Raw genomic sequence first — 16,839 nt, 5'->3', positions numbered from 1 at the left:
GCCAACTCCAAACTGAAGTGTGACAAAGAATAACAAAGCCAAAACCCCATAGGTAACTTCGCTCTCCAAGGGAACGGTAAGAGCCATTCACAGCAACCAGTATGGCCCCCAATTCCTCTAGTGGGAACAGAGCTGAGTCGGCTAGACAGTGACTCCCTGAGGGAAGGGACCGCGTTGGCCTGGCACAACAGAAGCACTCATATATGTCTTTAAGGCAAAAACACTCCACCTCATCACCACGCTGACCATACTGGCTGCTCCCGGCCCTCACCTGGCCTGCATCCAGCCTTTGGGCCAGAGAGGTTTGACCTCAGCATCCAGAAAGGCCTTCACATAGTCCTCCCAAGACTGGGTCTTATTGTTCCTCTCCAGATCGTAGGTCTCCAGTTTTATCTTCACCACGTGGCAGAGCAGCTCCCTGAGGAGGAAGCAGAAGTCAGAAACTTCAAACTACCCCAAATCCTTCTTTCAAGGTTTCAATTATGTGCTTTCAGCAGCCCTGATTAAAGTAAATGATTCTAACCTTCATTAGAAACACGGGAACATGCTCAGACACTGGCCCCACAAACCCTCCAATGAGGCAAGGTCCCAGTTTGGGCACACCTGATTTCATCATTCCATTGGAATTTCTTCCGGGGTCCCATTATCCTCCTGCCCCCCTTTTCTTCATCTTCTTCCTCATCAGAGCAAATCCGCTCCCTCTGCTCCTTGTCCTTCTCCTCTTCCAGCATCCTATAGCATGGAAAGAAATCAGTGGGACCCTAAGGGTCACGGCCACAAAAGAACTACTTTCTCTCACCCACCACCCACCTCCCCGACTTGCCCATCCCGACCCCGGGCTTCTAAGAAAAGGTCCAAATGCTGCAGAAGAACCAAGAGTCTCATTCACAAATGTAATAATGAAAACACACACACACACACACACACACACACACACACACACACAAAAGAGAAAAGTCAAGAGGATGATGTCCCGTGAGAGCGATGGAACACACTTACTTGGCGACCTTGGCTTGTGTGTGTGCCTGGCACTCATCCTGGTACTTGGCCATCTGCTCTGGCATTGCCCTTCCAATGGCCTCCTTAAGCTTCTGGAGAGGCTCCTTTAGACGCCCCCCCTGCAGAAAACAGAACGTAGTGTAAGATTGGTTTTTGTATCACTTCTTATACTGAGGACATACTATTGCACAAGGGCACTACAACAGCAGAGGTGGCATCTGTGAAGACTCAGTTACCCTCTCTGCTGGGCCCTAAAGCCAAGGGGCTCCACTCCAAAGTCACTCACCTGTTCATAGAGGTGAAGTTTCCGAGCACGTTTAACCAGGGTGTCCTTGCTGCAGGGCAGGAATGAGGCAAGATAGGCATATACCCCAGAACGGATTTGGCTACTCAGCTCCCGAGTTTGTACCTCTATGCTGAAGAACAGAACAGAGTCATCAAGGGTCCATAGCTCACTGGAGCTTCTCTTATCATTAGGTCACCCTACCACAGAGAGGAAAACTAAGAGCCAAGAACAGGTCAAACCTTATGTCATCAGTCACACAATGTAACTAAGTGACCAGTGCAACAGATCTCCAGTAGTCACCAAATCAGAACTTCCACACCTGATGAACTCGGTTAGGTAAAGAGGGACAAAACCTTGAGGTCAAAGACAAGACCAAGTCAAAGGTAGTCAGGAAAACAGAACCCGAGAGAACAAGCTCGGAAGTACTAAATATCACAAACAACAAGAACTTAAGAGCTTTCAAAATGGAAAGTGATTGAGTTACTTGGTATGGCCAGGAAATACTTTCCAACAGCATTTCCTTTTTTCCCAGTTCTATCACTGATTAGGAAGTCAGGGAAGTCCTCACCCCTCCCACTGTCCCCATCTAAATCAGCAGAAAAAATATTTGTCTTCAATCCCTCAAGCTCTCTTTATGTGGCATGCTCCAGCAGGCTACCGTTCACACAAATTTCTCATGTATGCTGACCCTCAGGTGCTCTCTACAGTCCAGGCTTTCTGACCCAAGAAGCCAATCCCAATCCTGCTCATTTGCTAGAATATTCCCAAGTCTTGACAACTATTCTTGCATGTGTAAAATCCTCAGTTGTTGAGGAACAAGCTTCCTCTCCTACATAATGCAACAGAGAGAGAAGCTGGCAAGGCTGGAGGACCTGATACCAAGAACCTGGTTTGGACTTATATGTGTGGTTTTTCTGCTTTTTTAATCCAATTCATACAGTGCAATATTTCAGAGGATCAGGCATGCGGGAGAAGTGTCATGGGATGATATGTACATACCCTGGCCTTGGGAGAGGAGAATGACCCCAGGAGAGCAGGCTCCTGAGACTATACCAAGTTACCTCTTACTTTTCTGCACAAGCAAGCAACACTTTCTCTCTCATCTTATACTTGCCAAGAAATCCTCTTCCAACTGCCCATGATCATTATATACAGTGTTCTATTAATACCTGCTGCTTAAGGTTAGTAAGACCTACTGTTTCCTGGAAACAGATATTTGGTGTAAACAAACCCCTTTAAAAAAAAAAAAAAAAGAATATGGGTGCCTGGATAGCTCAGCCGGGTGAGCGTCTGACTCTCGATTTCGGCTCAGGTCATAACCTCACAGCTCATGGGTTCAAGCCCCACATCGGGCTCTGCGCCGACAATGCGGAGTCTGCTTGGGATTCTCTCCCTCTCTGCCCCTTCCTGGCTTGTGCTCTCCCTCTCTCTCTCAAAATACATATAAGTAAACTTAAAAATAAACTAAAGGAAAATAATCACCGTTTTTTTCTCTCAGAAGCAGTCATCTTTAGGCAGTTCCATCCACACCCATTTCCCTGGCCTGCACAACCCAGGCATGGTAGCAGCAGACACATGGAAACAAAAGATACTCACTCTAGGAGGGTGCCATTAACATCCTGGGTGAAGAACTTCTGTCTGCTCTCTCCTTCAGCAGCTCTGGCAGCCTGGTTCACAGCAGACAGTAACATCTGTTAGTGCACTTTCCTCAAACAACCACACGCTCACCCACAGGCACAAGGCCAGTCCTTCCCTACAGAACACCTGCCGATTCGAGAAAATCCTCACTCAGCCCTAATCCCAGATTAAGTTCACCTATGATCACCCTATGCTCCCAAATTGGTATATCCAGCTTTTTTCAAATGCTGCTAAAGCATCTATGGACTGTCCATTCTTCCAGGACTTGAAACAGCAGTCACATAAAAGTCAATCATACAGAGTCAAAGCAATCATCACACATTTGATTCAACCAGCTGGTTACCTCCTGTGACCAGCACCCTATCACCTCAACTGTGAGATGGAATTTCCATACTTCCACAGTACAAAAACAACCATAACTGCAACAAACCCTCAAGATTAAAAAACCTTTATCCCCCTCACCCCTAAATAATAACAATGTGCTACTTTAGCACTTAAGGACATTGCAATTCTTGGGAAACTCACAATCCACTTAACGGTTTATCACAAACTCTATTACCAGACCATCTTAACCACTAACATACCTTCCTACCTGTTGACACAAGCCATAGCAGGCTCCTATACAGTCTTTTGCTTCCCACGAGAACACAGTACGCACCCAGCGTGTCAGCCACGGCAGGCCGCCAGGGCACTAAGTGCACAAGTCAGGAAAGCAATCACAGCAAAAGTCTGAACCATCGATTCTCACATTTGGCTGCATATTGGAATTACCTGGCAGTTTTCCCCACCCTAGACCTTTGGTCCAGATCGCATCACAATCTCTGGGGACGAGGCCCAGGAATGTGCACTCTTTAAAAGTAACCCTGGGAATTCTAATGTGCAGAGGGGACTGAAAACCACTGACCTAAACCCAAGAGTTGCTGGTCCAAAGGCTTTAGGTAAAATAAAATATCTAAAATCAGGCTTGATCTAGAATAATGATGGCAAACAAAGGCAGTGAGATTCTCGTCTTACAACAAACAATCAACCCTGATCAACCCCTCTGAGACTACAGGCATTGAGAACTACCCTCCACCTTCCTGTCCCCTCACGTGCCTTCCTCTCATTGTATCCTCTGAGACCCATTCCTACCTCTGGCTGCTCCCTCTCTGTCATTAGCTCTCCTTAATAATAGATGGAGTCCAAGATTCTATCTAAAACTATCTTCTCCCAATACCTTCTACACCTTCATAGCTTCAAAATAACACATAACCCATGTAGATCTCTCAAATCTAACAGTCTAGCTCTAAACCCTTTTTTCTAAGCTCTGGATTAGAATTTCCAATTACTTCTGTCAATGGATGATCTGTTGGTATGGACACACAACTTACCCAAAACCAAACCCACCAGTTTCTGCTCCTCCTCCTGTGTTCCCCACTTCTAATAACTACACTCCATCCTCCTGAAATCCTTCCACTCCTTTAAAACCCTTAGGTAGTTCTCTCCAAGCCCAGAATCAAACCCAAACTCTTTTATGTGGCATTTATGGTCCCCATTCTCCACTACATTCCAGGGGGTCCCCACCATCCAACAATTCAACAACCCCTTGTCCCACCTCAGCCCTATGCCTGGGCTTCCTGTAAGGCCATCTCTCCACTGCGCCAGGCCAAACCTGTTGTTTCCAGTCTGATTCCTACATACCCAAGGAGCTTGTTTCTTACCTCAAGTCTGGCTGTCCACCTGACCATCTGCTTGGCCACACAAATATCACAGAGCTTACCTCATTCTGCTCTGTCCTACAGCCACCTGTTTACATGTCTACTGGTCCACTTACAGAGAACAAGCTCATGGAGGACAAGAACTGAATCTTATTTGTCAATATATTTCCCACAGCTGCCTATTACGTAAAGAGCTTAGTAAATGTCGCCTAAGTGCACAGATGAAGGAACAAACAGGTATTACTGAAAGAATGCAACCAGAGGAAAAAAGTTTGGTACCAACAAACAGAACCTGCAGAGAATACACAAAACTCAAGCCTCTGCAAACCCCTGGAGGGAGGGAAGTGCAAAGGCCCAGGATGAAAGGGGGTGAAATGGATGGATGGAAATCAAAGAAAGAAAGGTTGCAACTTTTAATCCATTCACCTGACGATTTCTTACGTTTTCTTAAGTATTCAGAAGTCTTGGCACTTCTAATATACTGACAGTATGATTTTAGTTTGAGAGAAAATAAACAGGAGTCATTCTTTTGTTTAAGCTTACAAACTGCTACTTCTAAGATCCAGAAGCACTTTCGTATTCATTCAATCTAATCACTGTAACATGTATTTCAAATGCCCCACCATTTGGCAGACCTATCAACTGCTTCGGTTTACATTCAAATTTTACTTTTAGATTATCAGCCAGTTCTTCAGTATGTCGGAGGTTTCCAATGCCTTTTCAATTGTGTAGATAATATCTCTGAGGGTCTGGTTTTATAATGAAGGTAATTAGTCAAGGGCTGTATTTTTAAATAAATCCAACTAAAAGAACAACTGGATTTATATCTGATACTCTTCCGGAAATAAGTGAGGTTCCTCAACCCTAAGAAGAGATACCCTTGCTTAAGGAGTTGTTTCAATTCATCAATCCTAGATTAACTAAGAAATAAAATTAAATGGAAACAGTCCAGTCATGCTATTTTACAATAGTTCCAAAAGCCCTTTAATGAGCTGTTTTAATTATAAGAAAAGTCACTTACAGCCTCTTAGCACCTAGGTCAGAGCCTTATATACTGTACCTGTTTTTGCTGGCATGATTTTCTTTTTAAAAAAGACAAAACAGGTTAGGTTTTTTCCTACCCTTTTCTCCTTGGATCCAGGTCTGCCTTGATTTGTGAGGCAGGGGTTCTAAGTCTATAACAGGGTAGGCTGTGAGCAGGTGGAGTAGAAGAGTGACGGACATGAGGTCTCTGTTTTTCTTTTCTCAGTATTGTTCCCAGTTTATGCTTTAGTCAATAGAGCTGCTCATCTGTCTGGACCAGGCTGAGTAGCTGCCAGACTACATCAAGACAGTAACCTGAGGGGGCAACACACGTGAACTTTCCAACAACCAAGACAAAAGGCACAATCAAGGCCTATTCAGTGAAGACAAGGTAAAGCCATCAGATCAAATCACTGGATTCTTTGGGGCCATAAGAGCGTATAGTACAAAGAAACAGGAAATGAAAAACAGGCTAAATAGTGAACACAGTGAACATTGCTTGGGCATCCACCAGGGCAGCCTTCTTGGGGTACCTCTTTAATATAGTTTAATATAGTTAAATATATAGTTAAATATATATAGTTAAATATATATAGTTAAATATATATAGTTATATATGTATATATATTTCAAATATATTTTTTCCAAGTTTCGAGCATCACATCTAGTTAGAAAGTTAATCTACCCTCTCTCAAAAATAAATAAACTTTAAAAAAGGGGGGCGGGGAGCATGGGTGGCTCAGTCAATTAAGCATCCGACTCTTGATTTCAGCTCAGGTCATGCTCTCACAGTTAGTGAGTCTGAGGCCCCACAGCACGGAGCCCACTAGGGATTCTGTCTCTCTCCACCCTCCTCCACTCAGGTGTGCACTGCGCCCATGCGTGCTCTCTCTCAAAAATAAACTTAGAAGTCTAATTTTTCCTTCTCAGAGTAAAGATTATTCCCTAAGGGATGGATACATACCAGATTAGGATCTGCTTATAGGACCGTGGTAGGTGACAAACAGGATCCCAGACCCCTTCTCTCCCAGGATATGCATTCTGCCACAAGAAGATGGCCTCTAACTTCCCAACCCTCCAACCTAGTTTGTTGACTTGCGTAACCAATAGAGGAGAGAAGTGATGTGAACACAGAATTTCTATGGCTAGATCTCACGGGCCTTGCAGCTTCCACTTTCATTCTCTTGAAATGTCACCCTGAAACTGCCATGCTCTGAAGAAACCCAGGATGAAAGACTAGAAGGAGGGACAGGCCGGATGTCCTGGCCACCTCGGCCACCCCAGCCATCCCAGCACCCGGCCAACTTGTCAGCTGAATGGAGCCACAAGAGTGAGCCAGGTAGGACCAGAAGAGAAACCACCCAGGCAACCAGAGTCAGGAGAAATGAAATGCTCTTTGAAGCCCTAAATTTTGGGGCAGTTTTTTTAGTTAACAGTAGAAACTGATACATGTTGCATCTAAGGCCAAAATTTTAAAACTAAATAATCTTATAAAAATAAAGAGGAAAAAAGATAACAAGGGGAGTGAAAAATAAAGCGAGAACACGTAACACTACTAATGTTACAGTTATGTACATCAAGTTCAATGTAAATTTAAAAACGCAATGTCCAGTTCAAGATTGAGGACAGGGCTCCTTATTAAGGATCCAAATATCCATGGATGGCTTTTGAAATTATATGCAACTTTTGTGTACATAGGCATTTTCTCCCTGGGAGGAATAGCTTTCCCAGCAGAGTCTCAGTGAGGTCTGGGTTTAGAGCACTCAGCACACATGTAGGAGGCTCCAAGTGCCCGAGTACAGGACCCTGGTGAGAATGGACCACCTGGGGGTCCTCTGGAATGGCATTAAGTAACTTTCTAAAAATAAGCCTTCTTTTTCATGCAACCATCAAAAGTAATGAGGGCTTTACAATAATATTTATTAAGTGAAGAAAGCAGGAAACAATTATTCACAACTATAATTACAACTGCATAAAAACATATACACAGAGGCTAGAAAGGAATATGCAAATTGAGAATAATTTTCAGATTGGCAGAATGATGGGTAATCCCCATTTTCTATCCCATTTCCCAAAGGTTCTTAACGCTCTTATAGTAGATGAGCTAGGTGATGACTTAAGTATCAATCTCACATATGAATGCTCATTTTCAGTATGTCAATTTGTCCTGGTCACCACCTCCCCACTAAAACCCAACCAAGCCTACCGTATCTATAGGGTCCAGAACCCTGTCTCCACTGTCCCAAGAGAGAACTTGGCAGTCACTGAGGAAGGACAGCTTGCTCAGGGTCCATCCAATGGACTCCAGAAAGTAAGGCTTTCTTGAATCACATCCCAATGCTGCTTCATATTAAGCCATTTTGTTTCCATGGAGTTTGTCCATCTTTTTCCAAGAAAGCAATATAATCAGTCTAAGTTATCAGACTAGAACACTACCTATGGTGGGTGGAGGGGCACATCCAAGAATGTTTTTGACTTTTCTCTAAAAACACGACTGGCTACTGCCGCTTATACCTCACTCAACTTACTTAACAAGACTTTCAGAAGCTACAAAAGAATTAGATTACAAACCGGAGGACTGAGAACGACCAAGAGTAATTTGTTTAAACATAAATTCTGAGAGCAAACACAGAACAGTATGCTCAAACATGCCAAGTTCAGATTCGACTACTTCCACCTACACGTCCTATTCAGATATTCTCAGAAACGCTGACATGACACAATTCATTTAAATCATCACAGAGAGAACACTGCACACAGGTGAATGAGGAAGAACTAGGGATCTGAGTAAGACATTTGATTTACTTCATCTGTTGTGCTCAAAAACTTTTTCAAAACAAGAAATCATTTGTACCAGTGGTTAACATTTTACCCTACCATAAAACACAAGGGATATTACACAGAACGGTAATTCTGAAATGCTATGAGAACCACTAGTTTAATACTTAAGCTAGAGTCTGATGCCACCAGTTGCATTATAAGTCAGGATGCCCGAAGTAAAATGTTCCTTAACTACAAGTCATCATAACTAATGATCTATGTTTGGTTCATAGTAATACACAACTGAACTGACAATTCTTAACACTCTAGAAAGCAATTCCCAATTGCCAAGGGCTGCTATAGCCCAAAGACCGTTGTTGTTCTTAACGGTGCATAGACAGTATGAATGTTCAGCTCCTTCTCGTTCATTAGGTAGTCCTGTGATCGCTACCTAACAGTGATGATGGGCAAGTCCAGGCAGCAACCGAAACCCAGTGGCAATTAAGCATATACCCTAGGTTTAACATACACTTGCAAACTTTTGTGACTTTTCAAAACCTAATTACTAAAATGACAGATCTGTGCCTCAGCTGCCTGCTGCCAACATTAGCGTCTACTGCACCAAAGGAAAGACATTTGTGAGGAAGGAACGGACAGGCAGGAAATGGAAAGAAATTCCCCTAGGAGAAAGATTTTTTTTTTCGGGAGTGAAAGAACCATGAAAGCCCTAAAAATGATGCCTGATGGTCAGAGCTTACACAGTTTCCTCACTCGGGAGAAGAGAGCTTGGAAAAGCTTACACCGAAACTGCCAACTCACTAAGGGTTGCTCTGGGCAGCGAGCTTCATGTGGTGCAGAACCATTGTCAATCTGCCCAAACTGCTTCCAGGAAAGCCCGGCCATTCTGTGTCACCATACCTGAGCCAGCTCCTTAACGCGCTTCTCCAGGGGCGCGGGCAGGCCTTCGGGGAGGGAAGAGGGCTGCCTGAATTCCTGGTCCAGTCCCACCCCAAGGGAATCGCTCTCATCATCCATATCACGGAAAGGGCTTCCTTCTGGAGACTCACTGAGCAGCTGCTCCAAGTCCAAATCAGTCAGCGAGTCCATGGCAGTGGCCGCCTGGAGCAAGTCGTTGTCAGAAGTGGAGCCGAAGAGCGAGAGCAAGGGGTCAGAGGTGCCCTCCAATTCCCGCAGGCCCTGAGCTTCCGCCGACGAGACCGCTACGGGCTTATGGTCTTCGTCCCTCTTTCTCTGAGCTTCTTTCTCCTTCTGAAATTTCTTTAACATCTCTTTAACGCTCAAAGCCCCAGAATATTTCTTTTTCTTCTTCTCCTTACTGGCATTGAGGGCTGTGAAGCTGCAAGCAAGGAAGAAGTTGGTTACGAAAGCTGCAGCACACCTCAACAGGGAAATTCACGAGAGACTGCCCCTGCTCCCAGCGCAACTGTCTCCAGGAACCTCAGTCACAGGGCCACCCTGTTACTCCTCCTCCCTCCTCTTGGCATATGGAGCTCCTTCTTGCTGGGACCAAAGCTTGAGATTTAATACAGGTTAGCAGAACAATGTCACAGAATGCTAAATATCCGATGTGTTTTTAAAAACCACTGCCAGGCTGAAACAAAAGGTTGCAAAAAAGTGGTGGGGGGGCAAGAAAAATATTTAAAGGGAAAAAGCAGGAGCAGCAGAGAACAGCAGCAACTTGAAGGGCAGCTGGGGTGAGACCGAGTGAGGTGAAGAAAGCAGGACCAAAGAAGACAAGGGAAGTGGCAGAGACAGAAGGAGAACTGGGGCAGAGGAGGGGTGCCCAAGAGAACAAGAAATATCAGCAGTCACACAGTGACAGAAATAGCTGCCAACACCGACAAAGGGACAGAGCGAACTCCGATGTCTGACACACAGAGATGTGAGAGCACTGACTGCCCACGGTGGCACTGTGGGAGGCATGATGGGGAACGGAAGGCCAAGCCCTGCTGCCTCTTCTGAAGCTGTGAGGAGGAGGGCACGTCAGCTCCCAGGTGTCCTGCCCTAACAGTTCAGATTTCGTCCTAGCAAAGAAGCTGCTGCCTCTCACCCGGCTTTGGAAAACTTGGACTTTTTCGATTTCTTCTCCTTGTCATAAGTGTCATCTTTTTTCTTCTTCTTTATCTTCTCACCACCTTCCTTCAACTTCCGCTTCTGAGAATTAAAGACAAGGCACAGTTACACGGCTCCCTAACTCAGGGAGCAAGTGCACTACACAGCACTGGCCTTGCTCCGCCCGGGGTTCATCCCGAGAGCTGCCTCACCTCCTTCAAGAGCAACAGCTTTCAGACCAGTCCCTGGACCACAGACCTGCAGCAGGTCAACACAGCAATCCCACTGACAGTGTCTCCTGGAAGCACCCAGGGCTGAGGCAAGAGGCCATTCTGTAGCCTGAAACTTTTCTACTTCAAGTAAGCTGTATGCAGGCCCTACATCTTGTTGTAAACACGCAAGCAGTGGTAGGTAGATTTCAAAATAAACTTATCTTAAGGCTCACTTGTTTTGTCGGGGTGACAGCCCTGGGAACTGAAGTCCTCTACATGTCCACAGAAGAGACACAGCAAGGCTGGTACAAATTCCCCTCACTCCACACTCTTCACTGCCCTAGTCCCTGTCCTAAAACCACCTTGAGAAATGAATCGCTGCCGAGCCTGCTGGGACACAGGCACAGACAGCTCCAGGTTCACAGCACCTTGCCCAACTACAGGTATGAGAAGTGACCTGTCGGCCTTGGCATGGCTCAAGCCTTTCCACCAATCTCCTGAGCCAACCTAAACCAGCACATGTTCTGGTAAGTCACCTACTGATCTTATAAAGTCATGTAGAAAAAAGCAATTCCGAAATCCAAAATCATGTATTGTTCTAACCTTTGGAGATTTTTTCTTCTTTTCTTTAATGAAGTCGTCTTCAGATTCTGATGCCTGTCTAAATTGCAGGGTTCCCGAGTTAATGTAAAATCCTCCATACTTTGTAGTCAAAGAAGCAGGAACAAGCTCATCATACTGAAGGGGGAGAAAACAAATGGTCAGCTACACGTTCTGGTACTCAAATCCAAAGGTGCAGAGTGGGTCTTGACAGAGCAGGTACGACTGTGGTGTTCTGTCACGTTTCAGACAGTCAGTATGCTAAGACCTGCTTCTCGTCAACCACAAATGTCCAAACTAAAGGGTGTTTGGATCGATCTGGTCATTTTCAGTGAGGGAATCAAGGCCAGATCAAGGATGTCACTTTCCCTCTCTCACCAGGCCAGCTCTTTCTTCTTCACACTGAAGGCATGCCCACACTGACCCCATTCCCACCTCCAGGCGGTTTTCAGTAGGAGCTAAGGTGGTTCCAATGACATTTTCAGTAAGGACTTACCGCCTCAGAATTATCGATGAAGGAGTCCGATTCATCATAACCGTACCCCATGTCAATCAGGTCCTGTATCCGATCTTTTCTACGTTTCTTTCCACCCTAAAATTTAAAATAGGTCATGTGCTTTTTCCATGTGTAACTGTGCTAAGAACATATAACATGAGGCCTACCCTCTTAATAAATGTTTAATTCTGAGGTCACATGCTTTTTTTGATACATAGAATTAATTGCTGCCTTGAACTCCATCAACTAGTGACTCAAGGTTGTAAAGCGTGGAACAGTGACACACACACCTACACCCACCCCACACCCCGTTCCCTGAAGACCTTTTAAAATAGAATAGATTTCTATCTGCACAAAATGGCCTAAGACAGAAGAAGGAACTAAGTGGTTTTGTATGCTTTGTATCATAATATTTATTCTAAGCATAAATTCTAGGAGTAAAAGGCCCTTCTTGCTCATTCATCCATTTAGCTTCATACACTAGTGCCTGCCACATGCATTTTCTGTACCTTAATGCATTTATCTAATAATCGCATTTTGTTCTCTCCAACCTCTGCACTTGTTTAGGTGATAATCCACTAAAGGAACATAAAAATGTCTGGAAACCTCTCCCACTCAGTGAGGTTGTTTTGTTGCCCAAGAGAGAAATCTTACATATTTTTCTTCAAATTTCCGGGCAAGGGCCTCCACTTTATGCCTTTCCTTTTCTTCATCATTGAAAGGATCTGAGAGATCTTTCTTCTGTAAAGAGATCATTTCACAAAAGTAAGAGTCACAAAAAAATTCCCACAACCCTATCTGTAATACCTGACTGTAGTACTGACTACTCAATACCTATAAACTGAATAAAAACAACTCTTTTTCAGAAAAGGGAAAAAACATGCTACTGTCCCATCACTGTTTAATTAGTTGTTAAAGTCAAGTTTCCATTCATGTGATTCAATGAAACTTAACTGAATGACTACAATGGCCCACCATAGCACTAGGTCCCAGAGGGCTCCAAAAATGGCAAAGGGCCTATATTCAGGGATATTCAACCTACACAGAACTGTGTTTCAATATAGCTAGTTTCCTCGGTACTCCTAAAAATTATTTTATGCATTTAAAAACATTGTTCTAAGAAGGTCCATAGGCTTCATTGGACTTCCAAAGCAATTAATGGCTCAAAAAGGTTAAGAACCCACTGAAAATAGTGCAAGCTCTTGAGAGCTATTCTGCCTTACTGGTTGGAAGAGTGGTATGAACTTGCACTTCCCTCAGTGGTACCAGAAGTCAAACCCAGGTTCATAGCATTCCCGTTCCTTAGAAGCTTATTTTGATGGCTCAGTACAATATCAATACACATTCCAAATATTTTCACATGAATTTCCAAAGTTTAATTCTACTCTGTAAACTGTTGCATTTTTCTCATTAAGTACGTTTTCCAGAGTTGGGACCTTAGGTTTCTTTGGCAAGGAACCTTCATTTTAATAAAAGCCTCTCGTATCAAATACATTTAAGCCTTCAGAGTAGACCAAAATCACTAAAGATTGGATGCCTGTCTGAAGACAAAACTCAATTGCCTCAGTCTCCCATTTCTGCCTCCTGAAATCCAACCCACCCATAAAAGATCAGTTAAATGATAGGGGTATATGTGCATAATGAGATAATAGGGAACATACATATGATGCAGGCATCACAAATGAGTGGTCTTTAGAACATGCACTCATTTGTATCTTCTAAATTTTCTATAATGATCACATATAACTTAAGTGGTTAAAATAATCTTAAGAAATTCTACCAATATAGAGCAGTCCTGGATTCAATGTGTACTCTTTCATGTCTTGCAAACAGTAGTTGTCCAAAAGCACTACTTCCCGAACATATGAAAGTCCAGCTCTGTCCAAACACATCACCTGGGATGTAAGCTCTCCTCTGTCCAAGCCTTCCAGTGCTTTATTTGTACCAGACTTAAACAATTACCACATTGTAACACCTGTTACCTGTGTTGGCATAATTCTAAAATACATACAAGACTGAAAGTTCCCTTGAGGCTGGGATAGTGACTTCTCCACCTTTATGTACTCCTCAGTATCTAACACAATAGTTTTACATTACAAGAAACATATGGTAAATGAATTAATACATGAATCTGTCAGGTTACGTAATATTTTGAACACCACAGAGTAGACACAATGATTCAGGAGTTCTGTATCTGAAGGCCAGGAGAGTGAATCCCCTGGAAATGAATCCAAAGTTCTCTGTGTATGCTCCATAAATTTTTCTCCAATAGAGAAGGGCACTTGGACCCCCAAGAAAGGTGAAATCACAGTACTGGTATTCTAATTTCAGTTGACCTACTAATTTGGTTTGAGCCCATAAATAAAGATTTTAATCAATCTCTGCTACTGTCTCTTCCTCTCAAGGAAGATCATCCAATTCCTACTTTGGAAAAGGAAGCTTGCGTAGATTTGAAATTATTTTTCCTCATCTTGCCCACTAGCCCAAATATGAAAGGTTGACCTTTGGCACAAACTTACTGGCTTCATTCAGCTAATGGAAGATGATCTTAATCAAGGAAACACATTTTTATCTGAGCAAAGAAAGTAGACAATGCTCCTAACCAAAGGCATCCAACCCAAACAACAGTGAATCAGACTGAAGGAGCACTGGCCACTAAGTTCTGCTGCTAGAAATTTTGCCTACATGATCTCATTCTAACCTCAAACACCCTGTGAGCCAGGTACTAGGCTAATCCTTATTTTACTAAGAGTCACTCTAGAGATCAAAATACTCCAAGTGCGGGACCCCACTAACCCTTGCCTCAGAGCCTAGCACAGTGCACCAGGGTAGGTGCTTGTGATCTTCACCTACTTCCTACTCACACTGTAGGATTCCATCTACATAAAATACAAAACGTGCACACCCAGGGGCACCTGCACGGCTGAGTCAGTTAAGCAACTGACTCTTGGTTTCAGCTGTCATGATCTCACAGTTTGTGAATGTGAGCCCTGCATCAGGCTCTGTGCTGACAGTACGGAGCCTCTTGGGATTCTGTCTCCCCCCTCTCTGCCTCTTCCCTGCTCACACTCCCTCTCCCTCAAAAATAAATAAACTTGGGATGTCTGGATGGCTCAGTCGGTTGGGCGTCTGACTTCAGCTCAGGTCATGGTCTCACCATTTCCGCGTTCGATCCCCGCATCAAACTCAGAGCCTGGAGCCTATTTCGGATATTCTCTCTCTCTCTCTCTCTCTCTCTCTCTCTCTCTCCCCCTCCCCTCTCTCTCTCCCCCTCCCCCACTCACGTCCTGTCTCTCTCTCAAAAATAAACATTAAAATAAGTTAAAGTTAATTAATTTTTTTTTTTAAATGCAAAACTGATCTAAGCTGTCAGAAATCATGGCAGTGGGCCATGTATTTTAGCTAGGATTTTGGAAGGGCAGGAGGATGGTTTCTGGTATCCTGGAAAATGGTACATTTTATAATCCAGGTACTGGTTACTTAGGTGTGTTGAGTTTGTGAAAATGCACCAAGCTGTGAACTTATCATATATGCATTTTTCTTATATACATAATTCAGTAAAAACTTTTTAAAAATTTTTACAATGTTAATGAATTATCAAAACTTTAGTAATAGCTAAAGCTGGTGATGGGTACATGGGCCTTATTACATTATTATCCTATTCTGTATTTATTTGAGAAGCTTCATACTAAAAAGTAAAACAAATATGCCAGGAAAATAAACAGGTCTTTTAAAAAACATTTAAGAGGGGCACCTGGGTGGCTCAGTCAGTTAAGTTTCCAACGCTTTTATTTCGGCTCAGGTCATGATCTCATGGTTTGCGAGTTCGAGCCTCACATTAGATTTTGTGGCGAGTGTGGAGCCTGCCTGGGATCCTCTGTCTCCCTCTTTCTCTGTACCTCTACTTCTCACTCTCTAGCTCTCTCAAAATAAACATTTATGAATAAATATAAATAAATAAATAACATTTAAGAAACCGCACTGATTCCCACAAGACCTGAAGGCTACAACCCAATTCTGGCAAATAAAACAAAACAACAACAAAAAAACTCCCACAAAAATAGGTTTCCATTCATCCCGGTAAATAAACTATCTAGAATATCACTGTTCAGAAGAGATGAGCTATCAGTGTCTTTTCTTGTCTGTCCTTATGCTAACTAGGCAGAGTGAGATTTCATTGAAAAGAAAAATGTCCAGCACAAAATTCCAGTCAATGAACAGTCGATGAATGAACAGTCATGGTTCTACAAAGAATTCTATCCTTTCTTACCCAGAGGCACAACGAGCACACCTGTGACTGCTTGGGGCTGAATGCCGTCATCTAGGGGCAGCAAAAGCCTTTCAAGCCTTGTTTCCACCCTCCAGAAGACCCATTTGCACAGGATGTCCCATGCATTCTATCTGCAGATGGAGTCTGAGGCTGCTGGGGTGTACCTTGTCTGTGGGTTGAAGGCCTTTCACCTTCCCTCGTATGTTCTTCACCAGCTCTGGGTAGAAGAACTCTGGGCAGCGCTTGTGATCTGGCTCAAAGAGGGTGAGCGTAATCCGAACAGCTGCTGCAGCCGGCTCAGAGTCCTGATGCTGTTCTGTTCCCCCAACCTCCTCTTTCCGGGATTTCTTCAAAAATGCAGGATTCAGAGAACCTGGGAGAGAGGTGAACTGGACCCTGTGGGGCTCCGACATGGCTACCAACAAGTCTTAGCGGGTGTCACTGCATGGCTTCTGTTAACATTAAAAGAAGGGCCAGGTCAAACCAAGATGATAAAAATGATTTTTCCTGTTCAAGTATACAGATTTAAGCTTAAAAGAATTTCATTGTCAAGAAGAATCCATTGTTAAATTGACCTTAATTACCACTTAGTACTTTTTCCTGCTTCAATTACTATTCATCTTAAATTTAACATTTTTATATGTATATGTAAATCACCCCAAATCCTATCATTCAGAGATAATCAGTGTTCAGCAAACTTCCTTCCACTCTTTTTTTCTGTACCTAGTCAAAGGATCCTTGCTGTTAGAGAATCCATGCTGACAGAGCCTTAAAAAATCCTTAAA

At 43.5% G+C, this 16,839-nt stretch overlaps 1 protein-coding gene across 3 annotated transcripts in view; it reads right to left on the bottom strand.

Annotated features, from left to right (window-relative positions):
* UBN1 (ubinuclein 1) overlaps positions 1-16,839 on the bottom strand; it is a 38,300-nt gene that overhangs the window by 17,415 nt on the left and 4,046 nt on the right. For all 3 annotated transcript variants that reach the window (XM_049637466.1, XM_049637467.1, XM_049637468.1), the window contains exons 2-12: positions 16,219-16,506; positions 12,439-12,525; positions 11,785-11,880; positions 11,292-11,426; positions 10,475-10,578; positions 9,322-9,760; positions 2,882-2,952; positions 1,286-1,415; positions 1,000-1,118; positions 604-732; positions 272-418 (exon numbers count right to left, since the gene is read on the bottom strand). In XM_049637466.1, the coding sequence (XP_049493423.1) occupies positions 272-418; positions 604-732; positions 1,000-1,118; positions 1,286-1,415; positions 2,882-2,952; positions 9,322-9,760; positions 10,475-10,578; positions 11,292-11,426; positions 11,785-11,880; positions 12,439-12,525; positions 16,219-16,467 (1,706 nt within the window). In that variant the 5' untranslated portion in view covers positions 16,468-16,506. The remainder of the gene's footprint in view (positions 1-271; positions 419-603; positions 733-999; positions 1,119-1,285; positions 1,416-2,881; positions 2,953-9,321; positions 9,761-10,474; positions 10,579-11,291; positions 11,427-11,784; positions 11,881-12,438; positions 12,526-16,218; positions 16,507-16,839) is intronic.

The sequence above is a fragment of the Panthera uncia genome, chromosome E1 (assembly GCF_023721935.1).
Source record: "Panthera uncia isolate 11264 chromosome E1, Puncia_PCG_1.0, whole genome shotgun sequence".
In the NCBI taxonomy this organism is placed as follows: domain Eukaryota; kingdom Metazoa; phylum Chordata; class Mammalia; order Carnivora; family Felidae; genus Panthera; species Panthera uncia.
This window is presented reverse-complemented; position numbering and strand designations above follow the sequence as displayed.